Source organism: Pezoporus flaviventris, unplaced genomic scaffold, assembly GCF_033815535.1.
Source record: "Pezoporus flaviventris isolate CSIRO_AGI_PZ_B2104156 unplaced genomic scaffold, CSIRO_AGI_Pfla_v1 ptg000035l, whole genome shotgun sequence".
NCBI classification, from domain to species: Eukaryota; Metazoa; Chordata; class Aves; order Psittaciformes; family Psittacidae; genus Pezoporus; species Pezoporus flaviventris.
This window is the reverse complement of record NW_026892583.1, coordinates 5702890-5718814: the sequence shown is the minus strand read 5'-3', so window position 1 is coordinate 5718814 and position 15925 is coordinate 5702890. Positions and strand designations below refer to the sequence as shown.

At 40.0% G+C, this 15925-nt stretch overlaps 1 protein-coding gene across 4 annotated transcripts in view; it reads right to left on the bottom strand.

Moving 5' to 3' along the window:
• LOC133273795 (cytosolic phospholipase A2 beta-like) overlaps positions 1–15925 on the bottom strand; it is a 54612-nt gene that overhangs the window by 18473 nt on the left and 20214 nt on the right. For 3 of the 4 annotated variants that reach the window (XM_061462348.1, XM_061462347.1, XM_061462349.1), the window contains 6 exons: positions 13110–13228; positions 7292–7364; positions 5343–5479; positions 4194–4325; positions 2593–2651; positions 912–954 (listed from right to left, as the gene is read on the bottom strand). In XM_061462348.1, coding sequence (XP_061318332.1) covers positions 912–954; positions 2593–2651; positions 4194–4325; positions 5343–5479; positions 7292–7364; positions 13110–13130 — 465 coding nt within the window. In that variant the 5' untranslated portion in view covers positions 13131–13228. Of the gene's footprint in view, positions 1–911; positions 955–2592; positions 2652–4193; positions 4326–5342; positions 5480–7291; positions 7365–13109; positions 13229–15925 lie in introns of those variants that run through there. The other variant, XM_061462350.1, reaches the window with a different exon arrangement.

Here is a 15925-nt window from a genome sequence, read left to right as displayed (position 1 = left end):
GATAATTATTTAGGAAAGCTGAGGGAAAACACCTGATGATGAGTTACTGTGTAGTGTGGCAGTGATTAGTTTACAAGGCATCTTCTTGCTGGTCCTGATGCAGGGAAATTGTGATTATATTCCACCCTACCCTCCACCTGAGTCATTCCAGTTCACCTTTAATAACTCATGCCAGGACAGTTTTCCAAGGCATTTCAGGAACAACTCATGCCAATCATTACAGCCCTTATGCCTCACACAGAAAATGGGGGAGGGGGGGGGAGAAAAGAATATGTGTCACTTTGTCTCAGGGGTATTGAAGACTAGCATCTGGAAATCACGTGCAGTCTTGGAATGGTTGACACACAGTACTTTGTACTGCTTAGCTGCTGGGCCAGCCCAAGGACATAGGTAATGTACCCCATGCTGACTAACACTAAAGGAGGACTCTATGTTTCAATGACTATTAAATTCTTTATTAAAATTCAATTCTTTATTAAAAAACTCATTTCCCAAAAAGCTGTTATATGAGATAACTTTTCAGCCATGAGTATACTGAACAATCTACAGACTCATCCCTTTTATAACCTCTGTTTTTCCTGCTGCCATACTGTATTATGCAAAACACAAGCAGTTTTCACTTTGAACATCAACAAATGTGGGGTTCTGCAACATGAACAAACCAGAGATGGGCAAAATATTGACATTTGTAAAACCTGAGGACTTCAAGAAACACTGCTTCTATTCTTGAATTAGGAGTGCGACAGTTAAGCCAAAATGAATTGGAATTGTTCCACATTTTTTGCTTTATAATGCATACCATCCTTTTATCTATTATTGTAGCTTCTGAAATGTCAGATGGATGGGAGAAGGAGGAGAGACTCAAACCAAAGGAGAAGTCACTCCAAGCTAAATTCATGTATGAAACTTACCACTAGGACATCATTGGTAATTATGTGCTCTGGAGGGCCAGGACTGAAAAGACAGAATCAGAAAACAAACAGAAGCTGCATGAGTATCTGTTTTGGTTTTTTTTTTTTAATAGTAGTTTTATGATCTTTCCTGCTTAAAATGTAATACATTAGTATCACTATTTGCTTTCTAAAAGGCATAATATATGATCACCTGCTAAGCATGTGAAGCAAAATATAGTAGCCTAACAAGAAGAAAGGCAGGAGAGCCCATAAAAATACCAATGCTTAAAACTATATGTTAAGATACAGCAGAACAAAGGTCTATGTGGAGCCATGTCCTACTATTAACAAATGAGTATATGACTCGAGGAAAGCAAAGACTACTATTAATGCACTCTGTAAATACTTATTAGGAAAGACAGTTGTGGCTGTTCCAGATTATAATTTACAACTGATTACAAATGAACAGCAAATAAGAATTAGCTCCCACTGAGCTATATGTATGACTAGAAAACACAAAGGTAAGTAATAGAAGGTCTTGTCCCAGACATTTTACCTTGTAAGACCTAGGTCAGTCACTGAATGGGTGTAGTTGTTTAATACTATGAGAATCTATAGAGTCTACTAACAGCATCTCTCATTGAGGTCAATACCCCAACTGCTACACACATTCGTAAGAGCTTTCATATATCTTAAAGGACCAATAAAGTTATGTAGTATGTAACCTTTGACTTTCTGCAAAGTCTGGGGTATTTTACCAAACATCACTTCCAGCCTTAAAACTTTTATTTCAGCTATAAAATGTATTTAAATATAAATAAGGAGGTTTGACTTCCAAGGGTGGAGAACCCCCCACATGCCTTATAACTTGAATGGTGAAGGATGTTCCTCTTATCTACTCCGAATCTGCTCAGTCCAGTTTCCAAGCACTGCATCTTATTCTGTCCTTTTTATATATCTGCCTGTGACTGCATCCACATTTGCAGGAGGCGCTTACACCATCTCTTGGTGTAGTACCTCTCATAGACAAATTAAATCGATATCCCTGAGTTTGACTGCGGAAGATATTAACCAAGAACACCAGTGATTTTCTTCTGCAGCTTTTCCATGTCTAAGAATAAGAAGCCATATTTACCATGCAATTACTCAGTTTTGACTGGACTATGTTACTTTTTTGGAGTAATGCTAAGCTCAGGTACGCCAGAATGTGTAGTTTAGGGTTGTTTTTTCAACCAAACTAGTAATGGCGTTTAGAAGAGAGATGAAGTTAATGGGTTTGTACTCCTCCAGACAATGTTGATTACCACCTCAAGGGGGATGGTCTTAATTTTATTATTTGTTGTTATTCAAGTTTAACCAAATGTCCTGTGTTCAATTTCACCATAGTCTTCTAGGCATTGTTCAATTAATATTACCTTGAAGAGCACCTCTGTTAAGTTTTATATGTACCTTGTGTCCAAGTTATCACATTGTGCCAATGTTACTACATTTCCACCATCAGGGTACACGTGTCGAACAGAAGGTAAATTTGTATGAAATACACTGAATGACAGAACTAGCTGGGGAACTTAAGGTAAAAAAGTTTGACACTAACTTAAGCTTGCTGCTGGGAGGAAGAGCTGGAAGAAGTTCCTCTTTCTTTGAGATATCATTACTCCCTGGCAGATCTATACCTTTTCAGCTCTGAAATTTTACTCACATTCTTTCCATCCAGAATTCCACTTCTAAACTTTCCCATTTCTTAGTACATGTCTCCCTCTAAAAGGTAAAATAAATATGAATTATTGGAGGCTAAAAGAATTTGGCAGTATAGACACACAAAAAAAAGCACTTCCATGGCTGACATCTCTGCTGCTAATGTTACCAAGAAAAGCTGTGTGTTACCTCTTTCCAAAGCCAAGACTGCAATGGAAACCACATGCAAAAGCACATAAGATCAATATTCTCCCACTGTGGGACGTGTAGAACTATACATATTTCCAAAGATAAAATCACAAGGGAAAGCTTGACTGACGCAGAAATATAATGGCTTACTGTAAACATGATGTGCATAGGAGAAAGGCATTGAATCCCAGCAACAAAATGACTAAGGCCAGTGTCATTTCCATGTACAGAGCATGGAATCCAGCAGAGATGAAGCTGGCAAGAGTAGTCTGTACTGAGGTGGTTACTGAATCATTATATTTCCCAGTGACTCACCCACTGGCTGAGAAGTGCATGGCACCAGTCTGCAGGGTAGAAGGAATATCCATGTTAACAGCTTTCAGCATTTGAAGTAGCTGTTCTTTTGGATATGGACACTTTCCTACCTGCAATGAGCATGTACCAATACCTCAGCCACAGCTCAGACAAGCCCTGGAGTTGTCACAGACCTACCCCAGCTTTGTTCTCTGGACAACTCTTTTTCATGGACTCTTTAATAGGATACCAAAGATGTTAGCAGAACAGATGAGCCTTTACTATGGGCTACAGAAATCTGAATCACCTAGAAGGAAATCCAGCAAGACCACCAATAGGAGAAGCCTGAAAGAACCATTTAATTCAGGTGCTGAGTGGATTGTCTTCATGTCTTAAGGTTGTCTTAGATTTGCCATTAAAGAGGAAGTGTCTTCTAAGCATGGCAAAAGTTGAATAAAGACAAAAGGTAAGGAAGTTATTTACTTGGACTATAAAATATAAAAATGACTTTTTACAAATGCTCTCTGTTAACATTTCTTGGCCTCACAGAGATGCTGGGCATGAAAGAGAAGCTGCTTCATTTTTTGAATCCGTGAAAAGAGATTTATGAAGTCACAAAAATTCAGCACAATTATATCTGTTTTGATGAAATACTGATAATGGTATATAAGGATATCTGTTTATGCAGACCCAAATACCACTTAACATAGAAGCCAATGTGGACAATGAGGTCTTGCCATCTCTCCCTGTGTTTTCATAGATCCATAGAATCATAGACTGGTTTGGGTTGGAAGGGACCTTAAAGCTCATCCACTTCCAACACCCTGCCATGGGCAGGGACACCTTCCACTAGAGCAAGTTTCTCCAAGCCCTGTCCAACCTGGACCTGAACACTGCCAGGGATGGGGCAGCTTCTCTGGGCAAGTGTAGTGTGTAAGTGCCTCACCACCCTCACAGTGAAGAATTTCTTCCTAATGCCTAATCTAAATCTTCCTTCTTTCAGTTTAAAGCCTTTCCCCCTTTTTCTATCACCACTTGCTCTTATAAAAAGTCCCTCTCCAGTATTTCTACAGGCCCCTTTAAGGTACTGGAAGGCTGCTGTAAAGTCTCCTGAATCCTTACCTCTGGTTTCAAAGCAAATGTCTCACGGATTGTCTCCCCTGGTCTGATTCTAGCAACATTAAAAAGAACTGTGAACTGCATGTCATCTTTGGTGAGTGGATCTTCATCACACACTGCCAGTTCTAAGATGTTCTGGGAGTAGAAAAAAAACAAATAAGAACTCTTATTGAGCTGTTATCACACAGAAATAAAAAGGGGTTATAGACTTTTGCAGCTGCTTGGCTAGCACAATAGTAAGAATAAAGAAACATGCTTTCATTCAGGAGTTTGCTAATGGGAAACACCATCACTAAACCCAGTCTTGGGAAACATATGAAATCAAAAACAACTACTTGTAACAGAGAGGTCCCACTGTTCTGAGACAGAAAAGATATCAGTGCTCTGCACCATACTGATAACCTGCCCAAAGAACACACCCCCAAAGTTCTTTTAACTACACAGGTTAGGGTAGGATTAAATTTGCTAATTCACAGCTACTCCTCTACTCTTTCCTTACAGCCAGTGAAGGGAAAGCTCTTTCTAAATTAGCCCAAAACAGCCCAGATCATAGAATCACAGAATCATAGAATAGTTAGGGTTGGTAAGAACCTTAAGATAATCTAGTTCTAATACCCCTGCATGGGCAGGGACACCTCACACTAAACCATCTCACCCAAGGCCTCGTCCAACCTGGTCTTGAGCACTGCCAGGGGTGGAGCATTCACAACCTCCCCGGGCAGCCCATTCCAGTGCCTCACCACCCTCACAGGAAAGAATTTCCTCCTTATATCCAATCTAAACTTCCCCTGTTTCAGTTTTAACCCGTTACCCCTTGTCCTGTCACTACAGTCCCTAATGAAGAGTCCCTCCCAGCATCCCTACAGGCCCCCTTCAGATACTGGAAGGCTACTATGAGGTCTCCACACAGCCTTCTCTTCTCCAGGCTGAACAGCCCCAACTTCCTCAGCCTGTCTTCATACGGGAGGTGTTCCAGTCCCCTGATCATCCTTGTGGCCTCTTCTGGACTCGTTCCAACAGTTCTGTGTCCTAACCAATCAGCTGCAAATTCTATTACACAAGCATTTTCTTAAGTTAATTAGCACAGTTGATTGACAGAGTGTCAACTAACAATTCTCACCTATGCAAAATAGTGACATATTTATTTACTACCTCAACTTCTCTCTGGATCCTAAAGTAGAAAGTCTCATTCCAGATAGGGTTGTCAGAATTCTTGATGGTTTTGGTCTGAAGCTTTCGATTTGAAGCAGACGGCAGCCACAAGCGCACATAGCAGTCTGATGCAGTCACTGCAGCCGAGAAACATTAAAAACCTGATGCCAATGTTATAGATAAAAAGCAGGGCAAGGCCATGATTCTGGAGGCTAACAAATATTACTACTTTTTTTTTCATAAATAGACCATCAGTTGGAAGCAACCAAGGAAAACCCTCTAATTCCTGGGTAAATAACTACAAGTTGCAAATGTACACATGCACCCAAAGTACACTAAGAGCCATGTTTCCCATGTCAAGAGAAAGAGGTAAGAAAGACCCCACTGACCATTCATCGGGCAACATTCCTTGTGATTCCAGTCAATGATGTTAAAAATGTTTAACTAAAACTAGAGCTAGCACCAAAAAGGGCTGTTAGGATAATTACAGGAAAAGAATGCGTATTATGGAGAAGATCAGGAAGACTGTTGCTCAATCCAGCCATGCAAAAAGGACACAATGGCTGTCTAGAAGGGTTAGGTACTAGGGAAGATCTGTTGCAGCTGAAGGCTGGTGTGGACCCAAGAACATGAGGACATAAGCAACTTGGAAATCTTCATCTCACTTCCAGCCTACATCTACTCCTTATGGTTAGTGCAGTCAGTCCCTCGAGCAGCCATCCTTTGGGAAAAGCCAGGTTGGGAAAGCACATTTACTTTGTGAAGCTTGACAACGGTGTGAAAGGAAATCTCCAAGGTGTTGTCTTTCAGAGCTGGAGTCTGGACTCGACTGATGGTGTGTACTGCATCCCAAGATGCCTAAATACTTCAGACTGGTATCAAGCAGTGAATAACATTGCCCCGCAAGGTTTTGGCAGGAAAATGGAACTGTCCCTTCAATAGAGTAGATAGAAGAGATCATTGAAACTCAGAAATACAGGCCTTGTCATACTACCACCTTTCTAGTGTCCACCTCTGGATGTTGCTACATAGCATTTGCCACAGGAGTACAGGAAGCACTTCATCAGGCAGTTACTCAACTCCCTGTGGTCTCCCTTGCATTCAGGCTTGGCCAAGGTTGTGCTTGGCCCTGCACAGTGAGATGCGAAGGGTCTCAGCTGTAAAGTAACACTTTTTTTGTTGAACATGTCATTTTTCACTAGAGGAATACACACACCAGAGGTTTTAAGAGTGCAAGAAAGAGCAATTCAAGGTCTTTGTCCTGGCTGAGTAACCCATAGGAGACCTGAGCAAAACTGGCAGCTGAATGGCTGTTCTATAGTACACCTTAGGAGACACAGGAGGCTGTGAGGGATAATGAGTTAAAGAAAGTTGAACACAAAGGTACACAAAAAAGTCTGGTTTGCCTGCATGCTCAGGAACATGCTTAGGGCTGGATCTGAAGATTCAGAAACTATCAATATAATTTAACATGACTGGTTATCTGAGATCAGCAAATACCCTGAATGATACTGTACTTCAGAAAGCTTGAAATTCTCTAGTTTACCTTCGATTATTGTGTGTAATTGATATATTGCTATAAAAGGTCCCTAAATACATGCCTTATGTGGCAAAATTCCAGTCCATTATAGGATTTATATCAATCATGAACATCAAAACCAAACAACTTCAAGCAGATTTACTAATTGCAGTATCCTCATAAGGCCTACCTTCCCTTGTTGTCCCAGAAATTCATCTGGGAGGCTTCATTTTTACCAGTTCCCCAAGGTGCCACTAGATATGTCCTCCAGCCTAATGACACCTCAGGCATTTAATCTAATTATAGCCCTGGCAGTAGTACTTCTGTTGTTGTGCTTTATGTAAGTTGCTTTTATACCTTCAAGCTCAGGAACATTTCTCACTGCATAAACTCTGGAGGTGACTAAAAGTACAATCAAAGCACAACTCACACAGGTCTCTTGATTTGATGTTCTTAGCTTGAATGATTCTTACAGAAAGCATGTGGATGGGGCAGAACTTCATCTGCAGAGAAAACAAATGCAATTAGATTTACCAGCTCGGAATACAAAAACAATACGTAATCACCCTATTTTCATACAACCTGAAGTATGGATAGCCATAGTGATGGGTGTATTGCCAATCTGTTGAAAGTCCTGTGCCATAGGAAGGTCAAAATTGAGCCTTTGGAAGACAATACGAGGTACAGCACTGACACTAGATGAGGACGTGGTAGTTATCAAAATGCTCTAAAAACTTCTGACTTTATATCCCAACTAGGTTTTTATAACACTGGTAAGTAGGCCAAGCTCACCAAAAGGCATCTAGAGGAATGCACAATTGACTTTGAGTGAACAGACCATAGAACGGACCAGAGACCTTTCAAATGATGAAAGAAGTGCCCTGCTTTGGAGGCATAATATCACAGAATCCCACATCATTAGGTATATTGTAAATATCAACAGGAATGGAACCCCTTCCATTTCATATATGAGATTTATTTCTATCATACACAAGCTATCATCGTAACACTTATTTCAAGTTACATGTCCCTAACCCTAACAAAGAATTAAGCTTCCCAACCTAAACTGGTCAGAAATTATTTGCCATTTTCAAAAGACATTCTGATAAGCCTGAATGAACACACATACACAAACACGTGATAATACTATAAGCGGAAAAATATTTTGCTCTTCTTTCAAATTGGAACATTTAAATTTCTGTTGTTTTACATATTTTTTGCATATAAGCACAGCTTGTCAGCAATAATAGCATACAGTAAATAAAATAAATAAATAAAAACAGGGCCTCACCATGTTGGTAGTGTTGCATCAGTTTGAATGGCAGCTTAAACTACATACCAATTGAAACATCATATCTGCCTAAATGAGACTATCTATTTCATTACATTGCAACAAAATAATTCAACAACTTCATTTTGAAAGTTAGCACCATGATTAATGCTCCTGACATTGAAATTATTAACTTTGGAGATACAAACTGCTGGGGAAACTGGAACTTCTCTATAGAAGGAGTCACTCACTACACTTAATATGAAATTCTTTTAAAATGGGGTGGAGACAACTGGGCAAGTTTATTAGAGATGAGAATAGCCTTAATTCAGTTTAATTCAGTGTTGTTTAGAGGTAAATTACATTACATCAAATGGAAGCCATTCCAACTGTGATTTGGCACGTTCAAATAGGCATAATATTAAATCGTATGATGTCATACTTAAAGTTACATCCTTTTTAAATTCAGATTAATATTCAAGAGTCACCTTGAGCAGAGTTCTTAAACCTACCAAATCACAGATTACTCTGTTTCTTGGTCTTTTAATGGTTGATTGAAACAATTCCTGTATAAAAATGCAAGACATTTGTTCCTGCATGACAAGAACCATTTCTGTTACATTTTCCCCCAATTTGAAACTGATAAATTTAAAACATTCTGCATTTAATGCATTACAGACATTACAAGTTCCAGCTGGGACACCTCCATATTATTCCATTGGCCACTGAAAGAATTTGACTTTAATTTTCCTGTGCAAATACTCCCAACCGGAACACTCAGTCAGCATTCCTAGTGGGTCTCATTAACATGAAGTATTGGATTATGTAGACAATTACAGAGCTGACTGTTTTTAATTAATATGTTAATTCTGTGTTATTTTGTAATCACTTCCCCCTTGCTCAACAGAAGCCAAAGCATGCTCAGAGTCTGCCTTTAAAGGAGAAAAGGATGTTGTACAAAGTTGCTTTGAACCTTTTGTGATGAAAATGTAATTGTTTATAAAAATGGTGCATCTGCAGTCCATCATCAGAGTACTCACAGTTATCATTGGTGTCGTGTTTTCATCCTCTCCCACTAGAACCAGAGAACCTCACTCCTCCTCTTTTCCCCTTTCAACAGCAATCACTTCCCTTAAACATGTCAACATCTGCCTACATCAAAGATGACTGTTCACTATTTCTGATTTGTTGCAGCTTAGTCCTTGTGTTGTTACAGGGTAAAAAAAGAGGTTCAGATAGGTAAATGTGGCCATAATAAACATTATGTGCAAATACTTTGGGAAAAACAGAAGCCATCCCACTCCCAAGCCTGCAGTTTACTTCAGGCTGTGATAACCGTTTAGAATTGGGCTTATTCTTTTTGTTTTCATCAGAAAAAGGCACAGCTAATTTTTCTTCTGCAGTGTTCCATAGCAGACTGTTTGGGTCTGATTTGAGTGGTCTCAAATAACATCCTTGCCTAAAACTGCCAGCATTTCAGAATACCCTTTATTAAAAATAATTAAAGTAATTTGCTATTTTCATAACACGACAAGAAATGTGTAATTTCATTATTAATGCAAATTGATAAGCACAGACCATATCCAGACAGCTCTCGACAGTCTTGCAGCTGTACTGGTCTTGCTCTCTTTAGTTCACTTCCCTGGAGGAAAGTTTCCTGCATAGGCACACAGAGGAACAAACTCCCTCTGTAAATATCAAGTCAAAGGTAGCTTTTCCAGAAGTGCATCATTCCATTTTTGCTGGAAAATTAGTAGTGCCACATTGACGTCAATGATGGCTGCCTGTGTATGTTTGCATAACACCCCAGACCAATAAATAGTAGCATGCCCAGAGTCCCAAAGAGTAGGCTAAGAAAATGACACCACCACCCCCAAAAACCCCAAACAACAAAATAGAAACAAACAAAAAACCCACACAGAAATAGAAAAACCAAACTTCTATTCACTTGATAACATTTAGCACTAAACTCCATTTCAAAACTCTCAAAGACAATTTTGGGGGAACGATTTCAGGTTTAAAATATGGAAAATTCAATGAACAGGAGATAAAACTAACATGTAGAATTGCCATAGCTGTGTCAAACCTTAAAAAAACTGAAAATTCACATCTGTTGCTAACATCTCTTTGATTATAGGTCACCTTTACTGACCTACAGACTGGCTTCCAGAAAGCAGTAATATGCCGGTCAGCTTTAGGAGGATACATAATTCTTCTGTCTGCAGGCAGTTGGTCACTTCAAGGTTTCATCCCAAAAAGACAACTTTGAGAGTATGAAATCTTCTCAAAGCTCATTAATAATGAGGAGCCTACTGAGATGGTCTTTGGATGGCAGAAAAAGAAGAAAAACCTCCCAACGGCTCCTATGCTTGATTTCACTCCTTACTGCCCCTCCATCCTGCTCCTAGAACAAGATCTCATAGCTGCCTTCACTAGAAAGTTAGTCTTCTAGCGGGCAGCTTCTGCAGAGACGGGCAATCTGGGAACGTACTCCCATCACCACATCTCCTTTCTTTTTAATTTGTTTTCTCTCCTTTGCTTTGCTTTGGTTTGCTTTTATTCTTTTATTTCTCTTCTCTTTTCTCTCTTCTCTTTCTTTAATTTTCTTTATTTTCTTAAAACAAAAGTTCTTGGTTTGTACTTGGAAGGCCAATTTTGATGGCCTTGCACCAAATGTAACCAATTTTCTGAGAGGAGATAACACCAAGGTATATGAAGTTTTACGTGAAGAGTTTGCCCTCACTATTTTGACATGTTGTAGATAGCTGTAGGATTTATCACTTGGGTTTATACATGTCTTTCAGATATGAGTAATTACTTCCTTTCATGGATTGCTTTTTCTTCCTCCAGTGGTGTACCAGAAGCTGTATAATATCTTATGCACAAGATCTCACACAATCATTTGGCATATTCTTACTATTTATTTTATCTTAGATCCTAAGGATTTGTTTCAACTACAACTTGGCAATTTATCAAAATAAGGTTAAAAAAGTTTTGTGATCAGCCTGGTTCCAAAGCACTCTTACACATAGATTCTTTAACATCTAATATGGGCTGATATTCTTATCCCCTCCATCAGTGAGAATATTGCTAGCAGTTTCTCCTTCCCATCAGCTGCCTATTTTCTTCAAAATCAGAGGAATGCAAAGTTCTGGTGGGAAAAGTGAATGCAAAACCAGGAGAGAGAATAGAAGGAGAGAGCATGACCACAAAAGCTGTTTTCCTTGGGAATCACAGTTATCCAAAATCTTATCATTCGAGGTTGAACAGTTAGTAACTATTTCTGAGTATTTTATCACATAAAAATGATTCCATGGGTCACAAAATAAAACTACTAAAGAGTGATTAATCTTGTCTGAGCAGAAGAAAAGACCCTGCTATGAATATCAAAAGCACTCCCAGCAAGTTGTAAAATACTACTGTCCATCACTTCTGTGCCAACTTGGTAGCTTTCTTTAAACAGCAAAAAATTAATTGGAATACCAGACAGTATTAGTAGAATACTACATAGTCTTCTCTGTAGGTCTTCCTAAATAACTCAAAGAGTCCACACTTTTCTAAACACCTTGTTTTTTTAATATAGAAAGAAATAAACAAAACCCACTCTGTTCTGATTTCCATATCTATTTACTAATTTACATTTATGAAAAATTAATTTGCCTGGCTGTATGGCAGAGCTACGGGCTGTACTGAATGAATTTCCTTCCTTGGGAACAGAAGCTTTCTTACCTGAAGCTAAGGTCTCACTCTAACCTTTTGGCAGCATTGCCTATTAACAAGGACTATGTCTATACTCGCAGAATGGTACTCGCAGCATTAGAATCAAATGCAAGAACTTCTGCTGTAATTGAGACTTTCTAGATAAAATTATGTCTGAGCTATCGACTCATCTATCAGATGCAGAATTATATTATCAGATACAACATTTGTATTTAATAGTGATAGCTTTTATATCTAAGACAGATACCTCTGGATCTAAGAGGTAGATAGATTAGATACAAATTTTATCCAAAGTACATTGCATTTATGTCATTTGCCCTGAGCATCTAACATTTGACTATTGTCAATCTATCATTTCAGCTTTCTCTTCAAGCTACTGATATTTTCCTGGATCTTTGATTTCACTTGCAAATATTACCATGACACACGTACAAGTAGTATTCTTCATTCTTAATGATTCACAATTCTCTAGAAGTCATAGCATGTAACTTTGTTTTTTTTACTGTATTTAAAACCCATGAATGCCCATTTTTCTTTTATTTGCTGCAAAATTTGGCATGGGGGTTGATATATAGAGAAAGGTTAGTTGTAAGTAACACGTATCTTGGATTTCAGACACCGCATCCATTCCTTTTTGAAGACATACATGAGGAAGTAACTCTCAGTTAATAATTCTGTTGATTTATGTTAAAAAGTATCAGTTAAGATCTCTGAATGGAACTTCCTATTACAGAACTCAAGTCCAGACATGAAATACTTCCACTAGAATTGCAGGCGCTTTAAACATTACGTCAAAGATAGCTAAATCAGCCAAAGGGCTCAACAGAACTCTCCCCTGCAGCTAAAGTAAGATAAATTATGCTTTGTTGCTAGAAAAAGATGTTGGGTTTTCGGCTGGGGCAAGCTCCTGAGGAGAGCACGTAGTAGGGGTAACGCACTTTCATTTTACAGTGAGATAAACTCATCAAGGCCAACCCTCTCTTCCTCCCCGGTGTTCACGCCAGCATGCACACTTCACGATAAAAGCAAAGGGCCACCTAGTCTCTGTTGTCACGAAAGCTCACTTGCATGTTAGTTACTACATGGTGAAAGAGGAAAGCGGTGAGTTCACGAAGTCCAAGATGACCCTCCTGCATCGTACCACTCTGTGTGTCAGCAGATGTAAAGAGGAAGGAGTTTGCTCTCAAGACCTGGAGGAGGGAGGTCCCAGTGGCAAGGTGCCGGGTCACAGCAAGGCGCAGAGCTGCAGTTCTCTTACCTTGGCTGGTGGGCTCCCCATGGCATGCAAGATGGCGACAGCAACAGGCACCCCAATTTGAGTAACAGATCCGTCAGCTGCCAAACAGGCTCACAGCTTGTTGTTGCGGCTGAAATAACCTGAAGGACACATATAATTTATACAGGCGCTGAGCTCCACCCTCTGCCTCCCCTGTGCGGAGCAGAGTCTGCCGATGTCTGAGAGGGACAGATCTGCAGTGTCAGAAGGGAGAGGAAAGCTGCAGTTACCACACCTTTGCCTGTCACTTTATTACCTATCACAACTTGTTATTACCCCAGGTTTTTGGGTAGATTCTGCCATATTCAGAAAGTCTCCTGCACTCCCCATCTCTTCCATTTATCTAGTCAGTAAATGAATTTTCAATGGTTTTTACGTTCTTCCACAAAATACTCCAAAAAATAAAAAACAATCAAAGGGAGGGAATAGCCAAACCTTACTAATAAAAATTCCTGCGGGAGATCAACCCACTTCTGACTGCTCCTTTCAACTCTTCCTACAAAAGGGACTTGTTCCAATATATTACTGGAAATCTTTCTGCCAGCCAGTAAATCTCCTCACTTTGAAGTACCTACCTGGCCAATGTTGGTGAAATTGAGGCAAATTTTGGCAGGGAAAGGAAAAGCTGCATACCTTCTGGGCTCTTCCCCTCTACACACTTCTTATAAGAAGAACATGGCAAGTTGACGTCTTGCATATTCCCATCCTATTCCCCCATCAGCTTGGTGGTGACAGTAGTGGGTCCTAAGGCAGCCTCTGGAGATGGTGCAGGCATGGCTTCCCTCACCTCTCCCATGCTGACTGTGGACTCCTGATGGACAACCCATGGAGTGCCTATCAGGACATTGCACCAGGCCATCTGTTTTGGCTTTACCTTATTCCACACTTGTAACTTCTTGTTGGATGTCCTGCAGACCCAGGCTTGGGAAAGGGCTGGATGCCACCATAAGTCTGCAGGAAGATATGTCCTCACTGGAGGACTGCAATATGAGATAGGACCAAGCGTCACCAAACCAGTGAACCGTGCACACTTACGGAAAGGGAGAGTGTCAAGAGTTAATTTTCATTGAATAGCAGTTATGAGATTGGCTTTTGGCAAGAGAAGAAATAAAATTTAAATGCAACCACAACAATTATTTAGGAAAATAGGTTTCCTGGAATCTTAGGCTTTAGATCTCTCCTGAACCTCAGACGAATCACCTTTGAACACTTTTTACAGCATTTTCCACAAAAAACGGTCCCCAGTTGAAAATCAGCTCCAGTCAAATGCCCCCGGGCTTATGGAAATGACAAGCAACACCTCAAATTGACATTTCTAAAGACTCTGCTCTGCTGGCAATGCAGCCACCATCCTGGAGGTGAGGACTGGATGCACACTTACCCAAGCAGCAGGGTTAGAACTGGAGTGCTTAGGTAGGTTGCCATCTTTGAAATAATAAGGAAGGTATCTCAAATAAAGGTCTGCTGTGTATGTGCAGCAAATCAAAGGGCAGCTGCAAAACCCACAGAAAAATAAGCCAGACTCATCAGAAAGCAATCTGGGGTTCAGTGCGATTAACCATGTGAGTGATTTAGTGTGAGGTGTCCCTGCCCATGGCAGGGGGGTTGGAACTTGATGATCTTAAGGTCCTTTCCAACCCTAACTATTCTGTGATTCTATGATGTGCTTCTGCAGTAACACTGTTTTGACAGCCGCACTTGGACATTTTTCCCAGCAGTCAAGAATGCAGTGCAAACGTTCTTCTCCATGCTGCCTTGGACACAGGAGTGTGCAGCATCCCATTTCTAGAGATAAGAAAAAAGCAGAAAAGGGGGAAAATCACTTCTTCATGTGAAGTTTTCATTTGCTGCCTTCATATTGCTGCTGTTGCTGTAGTGAACTGAGAGACCAAAATAGTAGGCTGACAAATTTACCTCCTAAAGGGAAGGCAAATGGAAAAACAGCCAGAGAAAAATGAACTCCCCTCAAAGAGGGGTACGGCTGCCTGGAAACAGAGCAACACATTAAATAGAGAACAGCTGCAGCAGAGAGACCCGGGTCTTAATGGAACAGGAAAGAAGGAAAAAAAGCTCCCAGAATGTCTTCAAATCAAGGTGCAAAAGTTACTTTGGAGAGCTCTGGAACAAATTTTTCCAAAAGCTGCTCCAAAATGTCAATGTTTCCAGTAAATCAGCACTGCCAAAATACATAAAACATCTTGTGTTGCTTGTCAACAAGCACGCTGACAAGTACCACGTCCATTTCCTCCTGGACATGAGGGAAATGGGCTATGTGAAGTCAGGCTTTACTGCAGACACAAAAAACAATGCAGCATGGGGAAAGTAAGACAAAGAAAGTCAACTGCAAAACCAAGGAAGGAACAAAACTAAGGCAAAGACAGCACAGCACAGCACCTTAGTGAACAAGTTAAATAGTAGGCAGTATCTAGTAGGCGGCACAGAAAGTCCTCCGCCTCCCCTTTGTAGAAGGAGGACATAGTCATGCTAGGCTTATACTAATGGAGTTAGATTCAGAATATGTAAAACTGTATCTACAGTTTCAGTCTGTAAAAGGCTGTTCAGGAGACAGAGGGAAAAGGGATTTCAGATTGTACAGGTTAATTAAGCTGGTCTCATTCCACCTTTTTGACTTAATCTTGTTTCCTTTCTGAATTAATATTGAGAAAGTACTTGGAAATAAGATGGAGGGGGGGAGGGAAGAGATAAGAAAACATATCAAATTACTCTGAGGTTAAATTGCTTCATACACTACCTGTGTATGTGAAACAGAATCAGAATGGAAGGAATGCAAGCCCATG